The sequence below is a fragment of the Branchiostoma lanceolatum genome, chromosome 7, assembly GCF_035083965.1.
Source record: "Branchiostoma lanceolatum isolate klBraLanc5 chromosome 7, klBraLanc5.hap2, whole genome shotgun sequence".
NCBI lineage: Eukaryota > Metazoa > Chordata > Leptocardii > Amphioxiformes > Branchiostomatidae > Branchiostoma > Branchiostoma lanceolatum.
The window spans coordinates 6669561-6687217 of record NC_089728.1 but is presented as its reverse complement, the minus strand read 5'-3'; the positions used below and the strand labels follow the sequence as shown (position 1 = coordinate 6687217).

Sequence of the window (17657 nt, the reverse complement as noted above, 5' to 3'; positions counted from 1 at the left end):
GTGTGTGTGTGTGTGTGTGTGTGTGTGTGTGTGTGTGTGTGGACCGCTCGAGGAGCTGTGGATGGATCCTTATGATATTCGGTAGGGGTCGGGAGAACGAAAGACAAGTACGATAAAGAGCCCCCTAGCGGCTTTCTAAGGTACTGTAGCGGGACCTGCGCAGGGATTATCACAAGTTGTTACAACACATTATGCCTTGACTGTCGAACAATGAATTTTTTCATTCCATCGTCAAATGACGCCTGGCACAATCTAACGCGGAATCGCACAGAGCTTGAACGGATGCGGCGTCAACGTTACTCCAAGGACGCCGTCGGTGTTTGGAGGAGGAGCGCCCTCTGGCGTCTTGAAGGTGAAGGACTGCAGCAGGGTTGAGAAGAACAGGAAAAGTTCCATCCTGGCCAGCTGCTCCCCAGCACACACACGTCGGCCTGGAAATAGAATATGCCGCGTAGTTAAACGAGCCATTCTTCGAATAGGAAGTGCATTATCATTACCGTGGCCCAAAAATTTGCATGAACATAAAGTGAAGCATTAGGCAAACATGATATCTCCTTACTCTCCAAGCAGAGCATGGGTTTTGACGTGTTTTAGGCGTTTTTGTCGGGCTTTCTACTTTGTCATCTTTTTTTGTATAGTTTTTTTTTTTGGTTGGCTTTACAAAAAAAAGATGACAAAGTAGAAAGCCCGACAAAAACGCATAAAAACACGTCAAAAACCAGCCGAAACCCATGCTCTGCTTGGAGAGTAATATCTCCTTACCTCCTCCAAAAGGCAGGAAAGACTCAGGCTTCTTAATGACGTTCCCCTCCGCGTCCAGAAACCTTTCGGGGTCAAACCGGTCCGGATCAGGCCAGTAGGCGGGGTCCATGTGGAGGGAGTACAGGTTCGGAAGTACCTGGATCAAGCAACGAGGAAAGCGTTTGACGTATCAAAGGTTAAGAATCGGAATGTTTTCAGTCGTGCAGTGAACGTTTCAGCATATTTGTACTTGGACCTGGATAGAAGTCACCTGGAAACGCCACAGGAAGTGAAGTATTATTTCTGGAGTTCGCGCCCGAATAACTGTTGTGTGTGTGTGTGTGTGTGTGCGTGTGTGTGTGTGTATGTGTGTGTGCTTGCTTGCTTGTGTGCGTGCGTGCGTGTGTGCGTGCGTGCGTGTGTATGTGTGAGTGCGCGCGTGTGTGTGTGTGTGTGTGTGTGTGTGTGTACGTGCGCGCGAGCGATAGCAACTTGGCATACCTGTTTTCCCTTAGGAATGTCATATCCCTGCACTTTAACCTCTTGCGTGGTGGCATGAGGAAATGCAACAGGAACAAGCGTGCGGATTCTCATGACCTCCAACAGGCAGGCATTCACGTAGGGCAGCTGGGAACGGTGGGACAGGGCGGGCAGACTCTCCCCAATGACGGCATCAAGCTCCTGCTGTATCTGTTTGGACAAAAACACCGATAATCTTGCTAAAGTAGCCTTTAGCTCGCTCAAACAATTACACCAGTAGAGTATTGATAGTTTGAGACCACCAGGTTGGTTTGCCTGCTGACAAAACAACAGAAGCTGGGCAAATGTGGTGAATGACTTATTCGGGTATAGAGCTGCAGCACATTTGCAAGCAGGTGAACTCCCAGGCCTCTGGCAAATTGATAAATAGTATCCGCCCATTCCGGAAAATGTGTACTATCTATTTAGCATGCATAGGAAGTAGTAGTAATAGGCACGCTTCCGGAATTCCATCTTTTCTTTCAAAGGTGCACAATATGTATTCAATGTATTTCTGTCCAAGTACCTTATTTTGAATGGCAGGATTCTGGGTCATGTAGAGAAGACCCCACAGCAGAGTGTTGCTGGTTGTCTCTGTTCCGGCGAGAAAGAGGTTCATGGCCATGTACATGACGTTCTCGTCCGTCAGACCGTCCAACTTTTCGTGCTTTTCGAGCTCCAGCAGACCGAAATCCAGGAAGTCTCGGGGATTCTCGCGATCCAGGTTCTCACGATGGCGGGCTAGCTCCTCCCACAACACCGCCTGTAGCTTCGAGACGTGTTTGAGCAAATCGGCACCAGATCTGTTCACTGGGGAAACGTGTAGGGATCATAAGTCCTTTTCTGTAGTCCTAAAAAAACTTTAGCACTGGTTTATTCAAAATTTTGGAATAGCAGCCATTTATCATTTGAGGTGATGTTAGAAGGTGCTGGTCAGGTATTTCGTTACATGCTGCCTTGAGAAGCACTTCACATTGTCAAAAGATAAGCAAAAGCTAGATGTTGCAAAACCGTTACAGTCATTTTGAGCCGTTAATGAGGTAAGGTGGATGCTTTTTGAAGCTGATCCTTAACGATGTTTGAAGTAATAGTAGTAGTAAACCTTTATTTTCCTTGGAAGGCCTTGTCGGCCAGTACATTACATATATATACATGTACGTTCTTCCCAGGGGTCCAAGTGGAGGGGGGTGTCACGGGAAATAAATAAATAAAATAACAAACAATTTACAGCAAAATAAGTAATTAGTTGAACGCATGTCATGCCGAACGGATAGGGGAGGGGATAATTGACATCGGCGTAAACACTCCTTCTAATATTCAAGGTCACCAAAATGACACCAGTAGCTTCGTTACATGTCAGGTGTCCACAACAAAGTGCCAGTATAGATATACTCTCCAGAAAACAGGTACAATTTGTGAAAAAAAGTAGTTTTTCTCCTGATGCGGGAAAAGGGGCCTGACCGCGCGGGTTTAGAGTAAAAACATGCAATGACCGCAGGTGACCCCAAATCGGATGCGCGTTCGGATCGAATTACGTCATTTCGAGCATCGTCCAATATCGTTCGAATTCGGCTGGACATGGGAGTTTCTGAGCATGAATTTGACCACCGTGGACCGAGTGACGGTGAACAAACAAACAAACAAAAAAACATTTCCATTTACCTACAGGAACGAAGCGCAGGAAAGGAAAGACGCTGATGATCTGGCCAGCCGACAGTTCGGTCGCTACGGCGGTAACAGCCTTCGAGAGCTCCTGGAACGTTTCGTCCTCGTAGTCGTAGCGCTTGCCAAATATCATGGAGCAGATGACGTTTGCGACCGAAACGGTGACGTCATGGGCGATGTCCACGGGCTGCCCCGCGTATTCTGCTACCTGAAAAAGTCAAAGCAGCCAACGAATTAGGCCATCTGCTTACTTCCATAAATCTGATGTAAACAAAACTTCGGATACCTCATATCTTGTAGATTTGTTGTTTCATTTTTTTTAATCGATCATGCAAATAAGGCTGTAATTAGCCTAATCCAATTTAGATGATAGTCCTCTCTACAAGAATGAAATATGTTGTAGGTGAAATAGTCCAAAATCGACCTCGACCTTCGTATTCCCAAAACCTACACATAATGGTTTATTGGTCAGAAATCACCCGTGCACTGGCAGCCAGTGCTGAATTGCTGCAGGGTTTACAATCACATAATACACAACAGATACATATTTGCTCCAGACTTGCACTTTGTGGAACTGTCGCAAGGGTCTGGGAGGTTGCCATTTGGCGCCAGCAAGAGACCTCAATACGACCTTCCCCAACCGAAGTCAGGTACTCATTCACACCTGGTTGGAGTGAGAAAAGTCGTGTTAAGTGCCTTTCCCAAGGGCACAACATAGGGACATAGCAGTGGTTTCGAACCCGGGACCTCTCGGTTCTGGGCGAAACGATGTCACACACACAGCAAATATCATTACAATCCACCCAGAGGCTCTTACCAACACAGCAAATATCATTACCATCCACCCGAGGCAGAAGCTCTTAAGTTATGCTGACCACAAATATCCAAAAACACAAACACACACATACACAGACACACACACAGGCACACCAGAAACAATACCTCCATTTTCAAGGAGGTAATAAGTCACGTTGCCAACGAGAGACACCCGACTGTTCAACATGTCAATGTTTTACGAGAGACACCAGACTGTTCAACATGCCAATGTTTTATCTATCTTACCCTGTTGCAGAGACAGCTCGCTTCCTCCCCGATTTTCTTCTCAATGCTGCCACGTCCGACCTTCATGCCCAGGTCCTTTAAGGCGGTGGAGGCAAACCTCTTCCTCTGTTTGAAGTCGTTCCCCCAACGTGCAGCAACTACGTCTTTGGAAAAATAGAGGACCACCGTGTAATTTCTATACAGAATTCAATATATAGGCTCTACAGGAAATGTGATCATGACGATCGGATATCAAAAGCAAGACAATGCGCCTCTCTTGTGCTCTTATTGAGATTTGTAGTTTAAACTACGTACAGGAAGAGCCTTGAGAGTTAGATCTAGATTTAAAGGCATCGTGTTGGCGTAACGGTTAGATTGTTTGGCCCATGGCAGAACCCAGAGGTCAAATCCCATGAGGTGTCACCGATGTTGTAACCTTGGGAAAGGCACTCTACACGACTTTTCTCACGCCGAAAATGAATACCTAGCTTCGATTTGGGACGAATAAGACGTTAAATGGAGGTCCCGTGTTTGAGGGAAGGGGCAGACACGCCTCGAGCACGTAAAAGAACCCACCACACTTATCGAAAAGGGTTCCAGTGGTGTGAATGGTTCAAAGCCTACAGTCCAATGGCCGTACCTGGGACAATTATTGTAGGGAGGTCAACCTGAGTTAGCGCCGCTCCAGGACCTAGCAATCCAGTCCCTTGCTGCGAAGAAAGATCAGTCGGAGCACCCAATAATCTGCTCTAGTAGAAGCAGTACAAGCACAGGTGGTAGGCAAATTAAAGATATTGTCGTTGAATAGCTGCTGAAGTTCCGATCGTGGCGAAGTACTCGGCGCGGGGATCACCCGTGCCGAGCTTCCGAGCGAAACCCGAAGTGATGCCGAAGGCACGAGCGGGAAGTTCGGCGGAGCCGAAAAGGTTTTGGGGTTTGCCATTTTGTCCTTGTCCTTGAGCAATGCACCCTCATTAAATCAGGACCCCTATTGCTCCACGTTACATCGCTTAGCTAACATCGCTCGCGAAATGGGCCCTTTCGCGAGCGATGTAACGTGGAGCGATAGGGGTCCTGATTTAATGAGGGTGGAGCAATTTCCCTGACCCGATTTCTAGTCGAGTCGCCCTAAACCCAACTCGCCCTAACGATCACCTACCAAGTCGACCTTGGTTTTATAGAGGCTCACCGCAAAGACTGTAAAGATATTCTAATTATCTTCGCCGAGTACTATAGTACTCGGGGTAGATTATGTTTTCAGTTGAGCCAGCTGTTTGGTGGGTCTGTATGTATGTCAAGAGCATAACTCAAGAAACCTTTGATGAATCTTTATGATTTTTGGTAGGTGTGTAGTGGTTGTGCAAAGGAAGGTCAAGTTCAAAAACGGTTCACCATGCGTTTTTCAACAATACTGCAGCGGACTTTTAATTTTCGTGCGTTTGTATGTAGGCAAAAAAAGTGACGGAAACGTTGATGGATCTTCATGATTTTTTGCAGGTGTGTAGATGTTGTAGAAATGGAGGTCAAGTTCAAAAATGGTTCTCCTGGCATTTTCCGTCGGTACTGCAGCGGGCTTTGTGTGGATGTGTATTTTCTTGTGGACAACATAACTCAAGAAGCTGTTGATGGATCTGTATGATATTTAGTGGATGGGTAGGGTTTACGGTAAGGAAGGTCAAATTCGATAATCGGCCTTCTAGCGAGTACCTAAGGTACTGCAGCGGAGCTTCAAAATTTACTGGCATATTTTCTGAAAGTGCTATAGTCATGATATTTGTGTGGTAGATAGTTCATGACACAAGAAGTAAGTTCTGTAAGTTTGGGCCCCCTGGCGGCTTGTTCAGAACTGCAGTGGGTGTTTTTGTTTTGACATTCGGACACGTATTACTTGAGAAGGGGTGAAGAGATTGTCGTGAAGTTTTGTATGTAGAGAGCTCAGATGGTGCTTTGCACAATCGATGTCTGATTATAGAAAACAGGAGCTAATCTGCATAATTAGTAAGGATAATTGTAAATCCATTACATTCCATAACGGGGCATGTGACAGGGTTCCCGAAACAGGCCAGCAGAAGGCCTTGCCTAGAAGCATAAATAAACAGATGGGGTACATAAATAAACAAATGGGGCAGTCTCGCTACAATTCAAGCAGATGTGTGGGTCCGGTTGGTTTTTAAAGTGTTCAGTTTCGGCATTTTTGTCCAACACACGGGTTGAGACATGACGGAAAGGGAACAAAATAGAAAGCCTTACAAAACACCTAAAAACATGTGAATAACCAGCCGGACCCACTCCTCTGCTCAGAGAGTACACTGCACCAAAACTGCACCACTGCTCGGTATTACCTAGCACCGTATGGAAAAGTAACATGTACTATGTCTTGCAAAATGTGTATGATATGGAATAAAGATTTATTCTATTCATATATATTGACTGTACCATTTAATTATAACTTTCAATTTTTTTGATGACCAGTTATAACATATATCAGCACACTATACACATATACTAGTCCTGTACCACCAAATGATTTTTATCCCTAGACTGGACTCATTCTCCCCCCCCCCCCATCATAACTTTCAAACGGTATGGTGTATGATCAAGTTTGCAGGGGGTGATAAGCATGTAAATATTAATCACTCTCCACAATAAGCCTTGATTATTTGGCGAAGATAATGTGTTCGTGGAACTCTAGTTTTATATGTTAAAACATTAGAAAGCCCCATGGCCATGACTCTATGGTTTTAACCTTTGCTTTCGTTTGACTCTAGGTGTGAACCTGTATAAAACCTAGGGCGACTTGGTAACGTTAATTGATTGTTGGAGCGAGTTGGACTTTGATAGGGCGAGTATCCCCTCGGGGTATATATTGAAGATCAGTTGACATATCTTTTTCTCTGCTTATTCATGAAACTTAGCTTTCCTAATATGCTAGCAGCTAGTGCATAAAGGAAAGAAAATTTGATCGTCTGGACAGGGAGAAGGAATTGTGACAGAATAATAACCTTTTCCACCACCACAAATCGCATCAAGTAGGTAGACTGGCGGCCTTGATGCGAACAGCTCGGACCTGTCCACGAGGGCGTCCTTGACGGCAGTGTAGCCGTTCAGAACCACCACATCTTCCATCCCCATCCTGACGGTGAAGACGTCCCCGTACTGCCGCCTCCATGCCGTCAGCTTGAGGTGAGGCGCTCGGCCCAAGGCGAGGAGGTGCCCGAGAACAGGCACGCGTCCTTCCGGGTAGCGAGGCAGGTTTCTGGGGCGCTTCAAAAATACACATGCCAGAAGAAAGGCCAAGCAGAAGACGAGACAAGTTTGCAAAGTCAGCCCAGAGATCTGCAAAATCTCTTGGACGGTCTCACCGACGAGTGAAGCCATGTTTTCAGGGACACTCAAGTTAAGTAGTCTACAACTCTATATGCGCATCCGTTCTGCGCAGCACTAACACGTGACTTTCAAGGACGTTCGAAGTCCAGACGTTGAGGAAACAGAATGCAGCTTTGCTCCACCAAATTTGGAAGAAATTTATCACATATGAAGAAATGAATGGACCATTTATAATCCAGGGATTGAGCAGTGCATGAGGGGAATGATGCCTTAAGTATTCTTGCTCAACAGAATTTGATACATGCCATTCTATAGATAATATATTCTAGAAGGAGACAACCCTTACTGTGTTCAAATAGGTAAATATATCAAAGAATGTTTAGATCTTAGAACTAGTAGTTTAAGTGATAGGTTAAAATCGACATGTTGAAGTATCCATATACTTGTACGTAGGTTAATCATTTTGTATCCCATTGTTTGTTGTTTGCATTTATAGTTGTAGAAGACCTTACGAAAGTCGCTGTACTTTTGTTTTGTCAATAAAGATTTCTTCTTTTGTTCCTGTGAAATAATTGCTGAGGTTCCAGGTCAATTTTTGGGTCAAAGCAATGGAAGAATTGAGTTACTTAGGGTGAAAATTGACGAACAACTATTCACACACAAAGGCACACTAGACACTACAAACATTATTTCTAAGACCTGGCCTAGATTTCCTAAGAGCTCCTCATTCTTCTGAGGGCCTTTTTTCAAATCTTTTAATGGGATGATTGAAAAAGATCAAAGACAAGTCCATTTCTGACCCAAAGCAAGTGAAAATTAAAGTTACTAGGGCTATAAGTTGACAACTAAGTATCCAGAAACACATTGCAAAGGTAATTTCTAAGCTCAACCCAAGATTTCGTAAGAATTTGAAATTTGTCCAATGATTGTTGGCAATATGATATTCGCAATATAAGATGTTTGTTTTTTCTATACATATTTTAAAAAAAGACGAATCATCATCATCAACTTTATTACCAACCTTGACCTTCCAGTCGTAACAGACGATGCCAGGTTTGCTGAAGTTGCTTCCAAATTTCTCTATGCGGACGGTGAACCTGGACGTGAACTGGTCCGGCCACATCGGTTTGGGGCTGGACGCTGCTGAAACGGTGAAATCAAACAAATGTGTGATATTTTACATTCACTGGACAATATACACACACACACAGACACACAGATGTACACAAACGCACACAAACGCGCGCACGCACACACACACACACACACACACACACACACACATACACACACACACACACACATACATACACACTTACACATACCTATGTTTCAATGTGCTGGTGATTTTTGACATCCGTTCTTCCTTGGTAACTGGAAGACCCCGGTTCGAATCTGGGGAAGGGCATCCTGGTTAGAGCTGCATTCCTCTTTCGAAAGGGACGTAAAACGGGGGACCCGTGATCGAGGAGGTGCCTCGAGCGCGTCAAAAGGCACTACAACAGCCTCATTACTCAGATGGGTACATTTTGGCTGTACTTCAGATAAGTTATTATTCATAATTTTGCAGACACTACGCGGTGTTTTATCAACTGGTGCCTGCCGCTCTTCGGCCACCCCCCAAAAAAAACACAACTGCACGTGTTCGTTCTTAATGGCGAAGGGAAACACGTACTTCGTGAACCACCCGGCGAGCAGCTGGCAGAAAACAACGACTGCTGTCTGTTCGCTCCAGGGTTAGGAGCCGTCACACCGGACTGGGTGAAGAACTGTCAGTACAACAGAACAGACATGCTCAGGGTACGTCTTTCTCTCTATCTCTCTCTCTCTCTCTCTCTCTCTCTCTCTGATCCTTTCTCTCTCTGATCCTCTCTCTCTCTCTCTCTCTCTCTCTCTCTCTCCCTCTCTCTCTCTCATCCTCTCCGAGTCTCTCTCTCTCTCTCAGGGGTGCCAAAGAATTCATACGAATTTTATTTGTCTCATTACGATGCAAACTATAGGCAAAGAAGTCTCTTATCAATCTAACGGTTATGAATTCATTACGTCAGCCGAACTCCAGCGTCTTCTGGTGTTTTAGAACCCACAACAACATGGGTGATATACGTAAGGTGTCAAGTAAGGCTCGATGCTGCAGAAATGTTGAACCGTAATTTTACCGCCACCTCTGGGGGAGGGGGGCGACCTTGGAAGGAATGATTGTAACAATAGCAGGCAATTCGATGGATGATTCAGAAACCCAGTAACGTTAACGTTAATAGAATAAACATAACGTTAACGTTATATTCGTCAAATAAACAAGGGACTCCGGATAATGCTACGGTTACATTTGCAAACTGGGGCCCGGTCGGAAACAGAAAAATAAAAGTGTAACGTGATAATATAACGGACCGTTACACAACATATTGATGATCATTAATGATTTGATTGTTTTTTGCGTTTTGTGTATTTGTTGTCTTTTATATCATACTTTTCGTTTCCGCAAACTGCCCGGCCGGGCCCCGGTTTGGAAATATGACCGTAGCATAACCTCCTTCGTCAGAAATGTTCCGCCTCTTATTTGAGCAGACTGCTCTCATCATACATCCTTGCATCATGGGAGGATTCGAACTACGGTACCGGTGCTGTTCGGTGGAAAATCAGAGAAATCAACAACAGATAAATGTCACATCCACACCTGGACTCGAAGTGCAATCAACCATGAACAAACTCCCTTTTGTCGTCCCGATATAACTGGACGCTATGACGTCGTACACAACAAACGAGTTGTCTTTTAAGAACACTTCTAACGGGTATATTTTAGCCTCCATAGCAGGCTCTCTGGGATTTTTTGTGGCTTATCATAAATACTTTTTTTGCTGATGACTTAGTTTTGTGCTGGTCTTAGGGACCTAATGGTTACGGGCTGGCGGCGCGACCCATTACAAAAAGAAGTCATCAGCAAAAAGAGTATCATAAGCCACTTATTACAAACCATAAAAAGTCCCAAAGAGCCTGCTATGGAGGCTATGTATATTTCACCCCAAACCAAATCACATTTGACAGGAACGACTTTTCGGTCGATTCGCGTGCTGCCCTACTGGTCGCTGACCCGCTTCGCTCTTGTGTCTACAATGACGTAGCGATTCGGTGACCGAAGTCAAACAAGTTCTATTGTCCTGTTTTCTTTATAAGGCTGACTCCCTTCCCAGTGGCATTTAGACGTTCAGGTCCGCGTTGAACAGTGTTTAAAAATGGCCGTCTATCGCGGTTGCTCGCGAGGTCCTTGTATGTTTGTGTCCTTCTCAGTGGTGATAGCCGTTCTTACTGTGGGATCAGGTAAGGTTGATTTCACGTAGATTCTTGGTACGCTATAGATTACCTTGTTGGCCTTTCGTGGTGCAATTAAAGGATATCCCTGCAGCTGCTGGCGATGTCCCCGTAGCTCAACTTGTAGCAGCCTTACAGTTGAGCTCCTGGTTCGAATTAGCTGGTAGCTGGGAGACCCCGGTTCAAATTCTGGGAAGGGCATCTTGGTTGGGGCTGCACTTTCCTTAGAGTGGGGACGTAAAATGGGGGTCCCGTGTTCGAGGAGGTGCCACGAGCACGTTAAAAGGGAAGGGCTAGCAATCCCTCTCCTGTAAAAAATACTCTGTGACTGAAACAGCAAGGAAACATGCTGACCTATGTGCCACTAGGCACTACAATGAACGAACGAACGAACTTCCGTAGTGCACGTATAGCATTTATGGTTGTTAGGAGAAGGTCACAAGTACAAAGGTCATGTCGGAACGTCCTATTTTTACAAGATGACCGGAATACGACATAAAGGTCTTCGACTATCGATATCGTGCAGGTTCCCGTTGGTTGTTCACCTTGTAGTGTCTAGTGGTCAGCCAGTTTGCTTTCTGTTTCTGTAGCAGGGTATATTTTCACAGGGAGGGGTTTTGCTAGCGCTTGCTCAATGAGGAACCTCCTCGAACACTGCCCCCCCCCCCTTTAAGTCTTCCAACCGAGATGCCATATTCCCAGGATTTGAACCGGGGTCTCTCAATTACTAACTAATTAGAACAGTGAGGCTGCTATCGGGTGTCTTGAAATCTGTAGTACTTAAGAAGAAATGCGAATAACTTATTACGACGTAAGGTCATGCCAAAGTATTTCTCCCGTGCATCTCCTCCTGTTCTAGACGCCGTTGTTGTCTCCACCACCTATGGCGACGTGAAAGGTTCAGAGTTCCTTACCGCCTCTGTCGTCGGAAATACCGTCTTTGACCGCGTCTTCACCTTCAAGGGCATTCCTTACGCCGCTCCGCCTGTAGGGGACCTCAGGTAGATCGAATGAATATAAACATATATTGTAAAGAAGAGAGGAAGAAAGAAATAGCGAAAGAGAAAGGGGAGGAAAGAGAGAGATCTAGACTTCACCTCGATGAGTGAATAATTGAATCAAGTTTGGAAAGCGGGTATAAGACAAATAAAGTTGATTGTGTATTGGGTGTATTAAATGACAATTGGTTAGAGGCCACGCCCACAAAAGTAGAAACCTCAGCTCCAGCTCAGTATATCTGCACTTCTCTCACCCTCCGTCAGGTGGCGCCCTCCACAGGATCCCAGCAGCTGGACAGGCGTCCGAGACGCCACCGACTTTGGAAACAGATGCCTCCAAATGATGGACTTTGGGCCAGAGGAATTCGAATTGATGCTCCCTGACCCAATGACGCAGGAACTCTTTCTGTGGCGCAGTAACTCCAGCAGCGAGGACTGTCTGTTTCTGAACGTGTACACTCCCGAAGTTTCCTCCACTTCCAGCTTGCCTGTAAGTATCATGAATAAGATTATGTTTTTTCGCTTCCGAACTGAGATCAATGGGAAGGTTGTCTTCCTCTGCAAGCTCTCGCGCGGCTGTGAAGCCCAATACTCGATCTGCACACCCTACTGCAGTTATATGTACGGTTGATATAAGTATTGAATAAAGACAAATTTGCTACACACACCGTTACGTAGGCAATGACTATTTCAGGTGATGCTGTGGATCCATGGTGGCGCGATGTATTTTGGCAGTGGGGACACCTACCCGGCAGAGATCCCGACAGCATTACATAACGTCGTCATGGTAACCATAAACTACCGGCTTGGCATGATGGGCTTCCTGCCGACTTTGGACAACGATGCACCGGGCAACTTCGGACTTCTCGATGTGGTAAGTTTATAATTCTTAAAACAATTTCTTAAAGTACATCTTTTCATGCCCTTCCTCGGATAGATATAACCTGGTGGCTTCTCGCACGTGACTTCCTGAAAAAGAAACGTCAGGAGTGGGTCGAAGGTGCCCGGATGTTTGTTGCTTCTCGCACGTGACTTCCTGAAAACATGACGTCAGGAGCGGGTCGAAGGTGGCCGGAAGTTGGTGCCGCCCGTCGTGTCTTTTCAGTCTATCACTACAGCAGAGGTGCAATTCTCCTGTATATATATACGCGTCCTTTCCGTCTTGTTCCGTCTAGAAACTGCTAAATATACACAAACAGAACCCAGACTTGCTCATCACTTATATCACCAGACTCGTAATTCAGGCTAGCGTTCACTCTCTAAATCAACATTGACCAGGTCCTATCGTATGCTTTTCGCTTGCTGATCATCCTGACCACTGACTCAATGCTTTTCGCACGAGCGGTCACTACGGAGGATCCGTGGTTAGCAAGCAGGGAAAGCATTAAGACAGCGGTCACTACGGAAAATGGTACTCATGTTATACAATGCCCTACATGACAGATAAAAGCTCTCCAGTGGGTGAAAGCGAACATTCGGAACTTCGGAGGAGATCCCGACAGAGTCACCATCTTCGGGGAGTCCGGAGGAGGCTGGGCCGTCTCCCTGCTCGTCATGTCTCCCATGGCAACGGGGCTGTTCTATCGGGCCATCTCTCAGAGCGGCGTGGCGGGAGTGCCGATCACACAGAAGGGGGACGTCAGGAGGGCGGAGGACATGGCTCGTGGATTCAACTGCACCACAACCCCTTATGCGGAGATGATGAGCTGTCTTCGAGGGTGCGTTCAATGTAAACTTTGTTTTTTTGTTTGTATGGCATACACGGTAAACCGCCTCATTGCGCAACACAACAGGCATGTACAAGCTACATATAAGACCGGACTGTAAGGTTGATGATACGATGCAATTGACAAGGTACATTTGAGAATCGGAGGTATATTGTCCACCGAAATCAAGTTTCCGAACTTATTGTTGTGCTGAGTTTAGTTTTCAATCTTGAATCTGATTCGGGTCATTTTTGTTTTGTTTAATACCCGCAGAAGTCTAAAGTTGTGTTAGTCTTAATCATTGGATTTGAGCTAATTGTTCCGTAAGGACAGGTATGAATTACTTGACAACTTCAATGAAAAGCAGGTTGAAGAAATTGACCGAAACACCGCTAAGGAAAGTAGTTTAAAAGAATCCATAGCTAGTGTATCTAAAAAATGTGCATTGACGAGTTCAAGCAATTTCACATTCAGGAACAGTGATTATATCTTATCATTTGTGTACAGAAAACCAGGTCAAGAGGTCGCTGCAACGATGGCTGAAGACATCGCTGTCATGATGAACGCATCAGCAGTAGTTGGTGGCGAGTTTCTCCCAGAGAGCCCCTGGGTATGAACCATTCTATTTTATCATGGCATCTTAAAACCAAATCATCAGATACGCTGATGAAGGTTAGACATCCAGGTAAACAGTATCTGAAGACAATCTATAACTTGATTTATATAGAGCTGCATTGCTGAAGACCTTGCCTCAAGTCGTTCACAGGTAGCCATCTTGGGGGATCGTGTGGATGTGCCTTGGGCAAAGCCTTATGGGATATTTTAGAGTACTCCTTTGGTTCCTGACTATTTTATGAATGAATGAATGACTACGTTGATGAAGGTTAGACATCCAGATAAACAATATTTGAAGACAATTCAATATGTCTATAACTGGATTAGATACCGAAATTACTTCCGGACGTTTCGAGTGACCATTTTCTGGGGTTTAATACCATAATGAACTGGCAGAACAAGTCAATACTAGCATATCGAGAAATTGTATAACTGTAAAACGTTACGATCACCCACCCCAACATCTACTTGGGGATTATTGACGAAGCGAACTTTTTGAACGCACCTCGTCACATTGCCGACAGAGAATCTGACAAAGTATTGCGTGTTTTTCACAGGATATGATGAACAAGAGGCAGGTTAACAAGGTGGACTACCTGCTGGGAACTAACAACTATGAATTTGGAAATACGATGACTGAAGCTATCGAGAAGACTGTCATCGATGAAGACGGGATGAACAGGACCGAATTAGACGAGAATCTACCGACTGACCTGATGTGGTTCACCGACCAGTTCTTGGTAAGGCCCGCGCTGCTCCATCTAATGGTAGATGTATATGCTTGGCTAAGAGCAATCGGTAGTTTCTAATTGTCTCCTGTGTATTGTGGTAACATTTTTTCTCATTTCTCTTTGGCAGAATAAGAAAAGATCTCGAACATTTGGGCGGTGAGCATTATTCTACTCTGAACATTGTGTGATGTAACAAAAAGTCTTTTGAATCAGATTACCTGTAGCTAAGATCGCCTCATGGGAACAAACAAACAAACGAACAAACAAGCAATGTCTGCAAAGAGATGTACTAAAGCAGCATCAGTAATCCCGGAGTATGTGAACTTCAGATGTTCAAGACATTCTTAATCAAGAAGGCTACTGTTCTTTTTTTCTTGGAATACCCGACGGAACTATGAGAGTTGATATAGAGTCTGAAAATGAGGTCGTTGCAGATCATCGGAATTCCTTGCTTTTCCTTCTTTGACCGCGACACATTCTGTTGACGGACATGTTATCGGCAGGGATTGGGAATGTAGCAACCACCTTTGAATTGTTAGATTTATGTTATTTTTGTTAATTTAGATGGGGGAAGACCTTGTATGAGCCATCATGGCCTTATGTCTTCCCCCAGCACGTGTATTTTTTGTTCTGTTCTTTTCTATTATGTACTACAAACTGATTTTGATATGTGCAAATAAATCAAATCAAATGAAACCTTTGTCCTCTTGTTACTAGGGCGGTGATGTCAACGCGATTGTCCACCCTGTGATTGACCAGTACCTGGACCCGGACAGGCCGGACGACCCGATCGCCACACGTGACCAGTACATCCAACTCCTGATTGACTTCTGGTTCACTGCACCAACCGTTCTGATGGCTCAGGCAGCAGCAGGTACGTTCGTCCATTCGTTCGTTCAGACTAGTCTCTACCAGACTAACCGCGCATGGTATAGGGAGAACATTTGGCGGGGGACTTTGGCCATTGAGGGTAATATTCGCAGGCAATATTGGACCCTCTCTCCGTAGCCGACTCCCTTCAGCCGACTCTATCTGGCCAATTTCTACTATTTTCCCAGCGACCCGCGGAGGCTGGTAGAGCCTACGTTCAGACCATTTTAGTGCCTAGTGGCTCTTTGTCCAGAACCGGCAGCAACGTCACGGCAAGTTAAAGAGTTCACTTTATTGCACAGTTCCGTCTGTCGATAGAACAGGGTTGGCGGCTTCGTTCGTTCCTTGTAGAGTGCCTAGTGGCACATAGGGCAGCAAGTTTCCTTGCTGTTTCAGTAGCAGAGTTTTACAGGGGAAGGGCTAGCAGTCACTCCCCTTTAACGTGCTCGAGGTACCTCCTCGAACATGGAACCCCCATCTTGAGTCCCTTCCTAAAGACGGTGCAGCCAAACCGAGATGTCCTGACCCCGGGATGACTCAGGCAGCAGCATGTACGGTGCCTACTTTTTAATTCGCACCTTCTAGGTGTCTCCTTCTCCTAAGATCTTTAATGTCAACTTTAATAATTCCTCTGCCGGTACCCCAAGACCACCACATAAACCACCATTCAGCGTAACACAGCTTCGCAGGCACGTGAACGACCAGCCACACCCAACCTTTGAACATCTAGCTGCAAGCGTTTCTTAAAGCTATCTGATAAGGATACTCCTATAGCTGGTGGTAACAAGTTCCACTCTACTATAGTTTTAGTGTAATAGTCAAAATCTGTGTTTTTCTATCACACAGCTCATTCTGTGGGTGTCTACCTGTACGAGTTTCAGCGCCGCACCTCGTACTTCGCCTCGCGACCGCCCCGCATCCAAGCCGACCACTCCGACGACCTGTTCTACCTGTTCGGGATGCCGCTACTGCTGGACGACACGGGCGCTTCGTGGAAGTACAGCTTCACAGATGAAGAGCGGGAGCTGAGTCTGGACATGATGGCGTACTGGGTCAACTTCGCCGCAAACGGGTATGTCCACATGCAGTTGTCGTAATGGCTACCTTATCAACTGAGGCTGATATTTTAACAATTAAGGTCATAGGTCCTTTTCGGATTGTATACTTGACTTAACGTTAAAGAGGAATATTTTTCATGAACGTTTACTTCTTTTATGTCACTTAGGTGTTCTCAAACGTCAGTTAAGACGATATTCGTAATTTGCATAAATGGAGTTTACACATCATGTTTCGTTGCATAACCGATCGCGAGGTTTATAATTTTTTGGTGATTAGGCAGGATTAGCACACTTTATAGCTATTGTGCTTTTACCTCCAGCTAATTATTACTGTGTGATTGAGAAAATTGCTCAAACCAACGTTACGTCCAATCCATGACAAAATAATGTATCTTATGAGTACTAGTATGTCCTCGTAGCAGAAAAATTCACTGTGCTTGGCTGATGAATAACAGACCAAATCATAGTTAGCTCTCCCTCTTCGATTTGCTAGGCTTTACCGTTCTTCGGTGGAAGCACTAAGATATTGTTGAGAACTGTCTGGTTTGGATAAAGATAAACATTCTAGTGTAAACTGTGTTACTTTTCTCTAACCTATTGAAACAATGTCTCCTCTCCCAATTCCAAAGGGATCCCAACGACTCGACGGGAGCAGCACGAATGCGCGACACCGTCAAATGGCCACGTCACTCTTCGTCATCACAGGAGTACCTCAAGTTAGACGTGACGTCATCTGCTGACGTCAAGATTCGAGAGTCCAATATGAAGTTTTGGAACGAGGAGGTTCCAAGGTTATTGGGAAAGAAGGTTCGAATCGTAGGGTCAGACGAGCTCTGAATTGTACTGACCGATTTTATCTCTGTACGAACACAGATATGAATACATCCAATGAGGTTTTAACACCTCCTTGATACAACCAAGTCCTTGATACAACTGCAACTTGATTTTCATCGATAAAAACGAATCTTTTTACGCTGTGTTTTATTGTCACTCTAATTAGTCATACTTGTACATTTTGCATGATATTCCCACTATAAAGTCAAAGGTAACGCTAACACACATACAATTTAGGTCACAGCC

The 17657-nt window shown here is 45.1% G+C and overlaps 2 protein-coding genes across 2 annotated transcripts; one reads left to right on the top strand and one right to left on the bottom strand.

The window, feature by feature from the left end:
• Positions 1–201: 201 nt before the first annotated feature.
• Positions 202–7385, bottom strand: LOC136438900 (cytochrome P450 2U1-like). Its single transcript, XM_066433920.1, has 7 exons — positions 6969–7385; positions 3988–4130; positions 2923–3133; positions 1787–2070; positions 1243–1431; positions 763–898; positions 202–431 (listed from the first exon to the last, which is right to left on the bottom strand). Exons 1-7 carry the CDS (start codon positions 7342–7344, stop codon positions 253–255), a joined length of 1518 nt encoding a protein of 505 aa, XP_066290017.1. The 5' UTR covers positions 7345–7385; the 3' UTR covers positions 202–252.
• A 3101-nt stretch (positions 7386–10486) lies between these two features.
• On the top strand, positions 10487–17549 carry LOC136438897 (fatty acyl-CoA hydrolase precursor, medium chain-like). The gene is made up of 10 exons (XM_066433918.1): positions 10487–10608; positions 11459–11600; positions 11862–12087; positions 12292–12471; positions 13041–13315; positions 13811–13913; positions 14476–14658; positions 15367–15523; positions 16366–16591; positions 17207–17549. The coding sequence occupies exons 1-10, from the start codon at positions 10524–10526 to the stop codon at positions 17412–17414; spliced, it is 1785 nt and encodes a 594-aa protein (XP_066290015.1). The 5' UTR covers positions 10487–10523; the 3' UTR covers positions 17415–17549.
• The last annotated feature ends 108 nt before the right edge of the window (positions 17550–17657 follow it).

Coding starts and splice junctions, on each gene's coding strand:
- LOC136438900 (XM_066433920.1), bottom strand. CDS start 7,344: ATGGCTTCACTCGTCGGTGAGACCGTCCAAGAGATTTTGCAGATCTCT. Junction 1,432..1,786: donor ATCCTGCCATTCAAAATAAG/GTACTTGGACAG, acceptor TTGTCCAAACAG/ATACAGCAGGAGCTTGATGC. Junction 899..1,242: donor ACATTCCTAAGGGAAAACAG/GTATGCCAAGTT, acceptor TGCTTGATCCAG/GTACTTCCGAACCTGTACTC.
- LOC136438897 (XM_066433918.1), top strand. CDS start 10,524: ATGGCCGTCTATCGCGGTTGCTCGCGAGGTCCTTGTATGTTTGTGTCC. Junction 13,914..14,475: donor TTCTCCCAGAGAGCCCCTGG/GTATGAACCATT, acceptor TGTTTTTCACAG/GATATGATGAACAAGAGGCA. Junction 16,592..17,206: donor GTCAACTTCGCCGCAAACGG/GTATGTCCACAT, acceptor CCAATTCCAAAG/GGATCCCAACGACTCGACGG.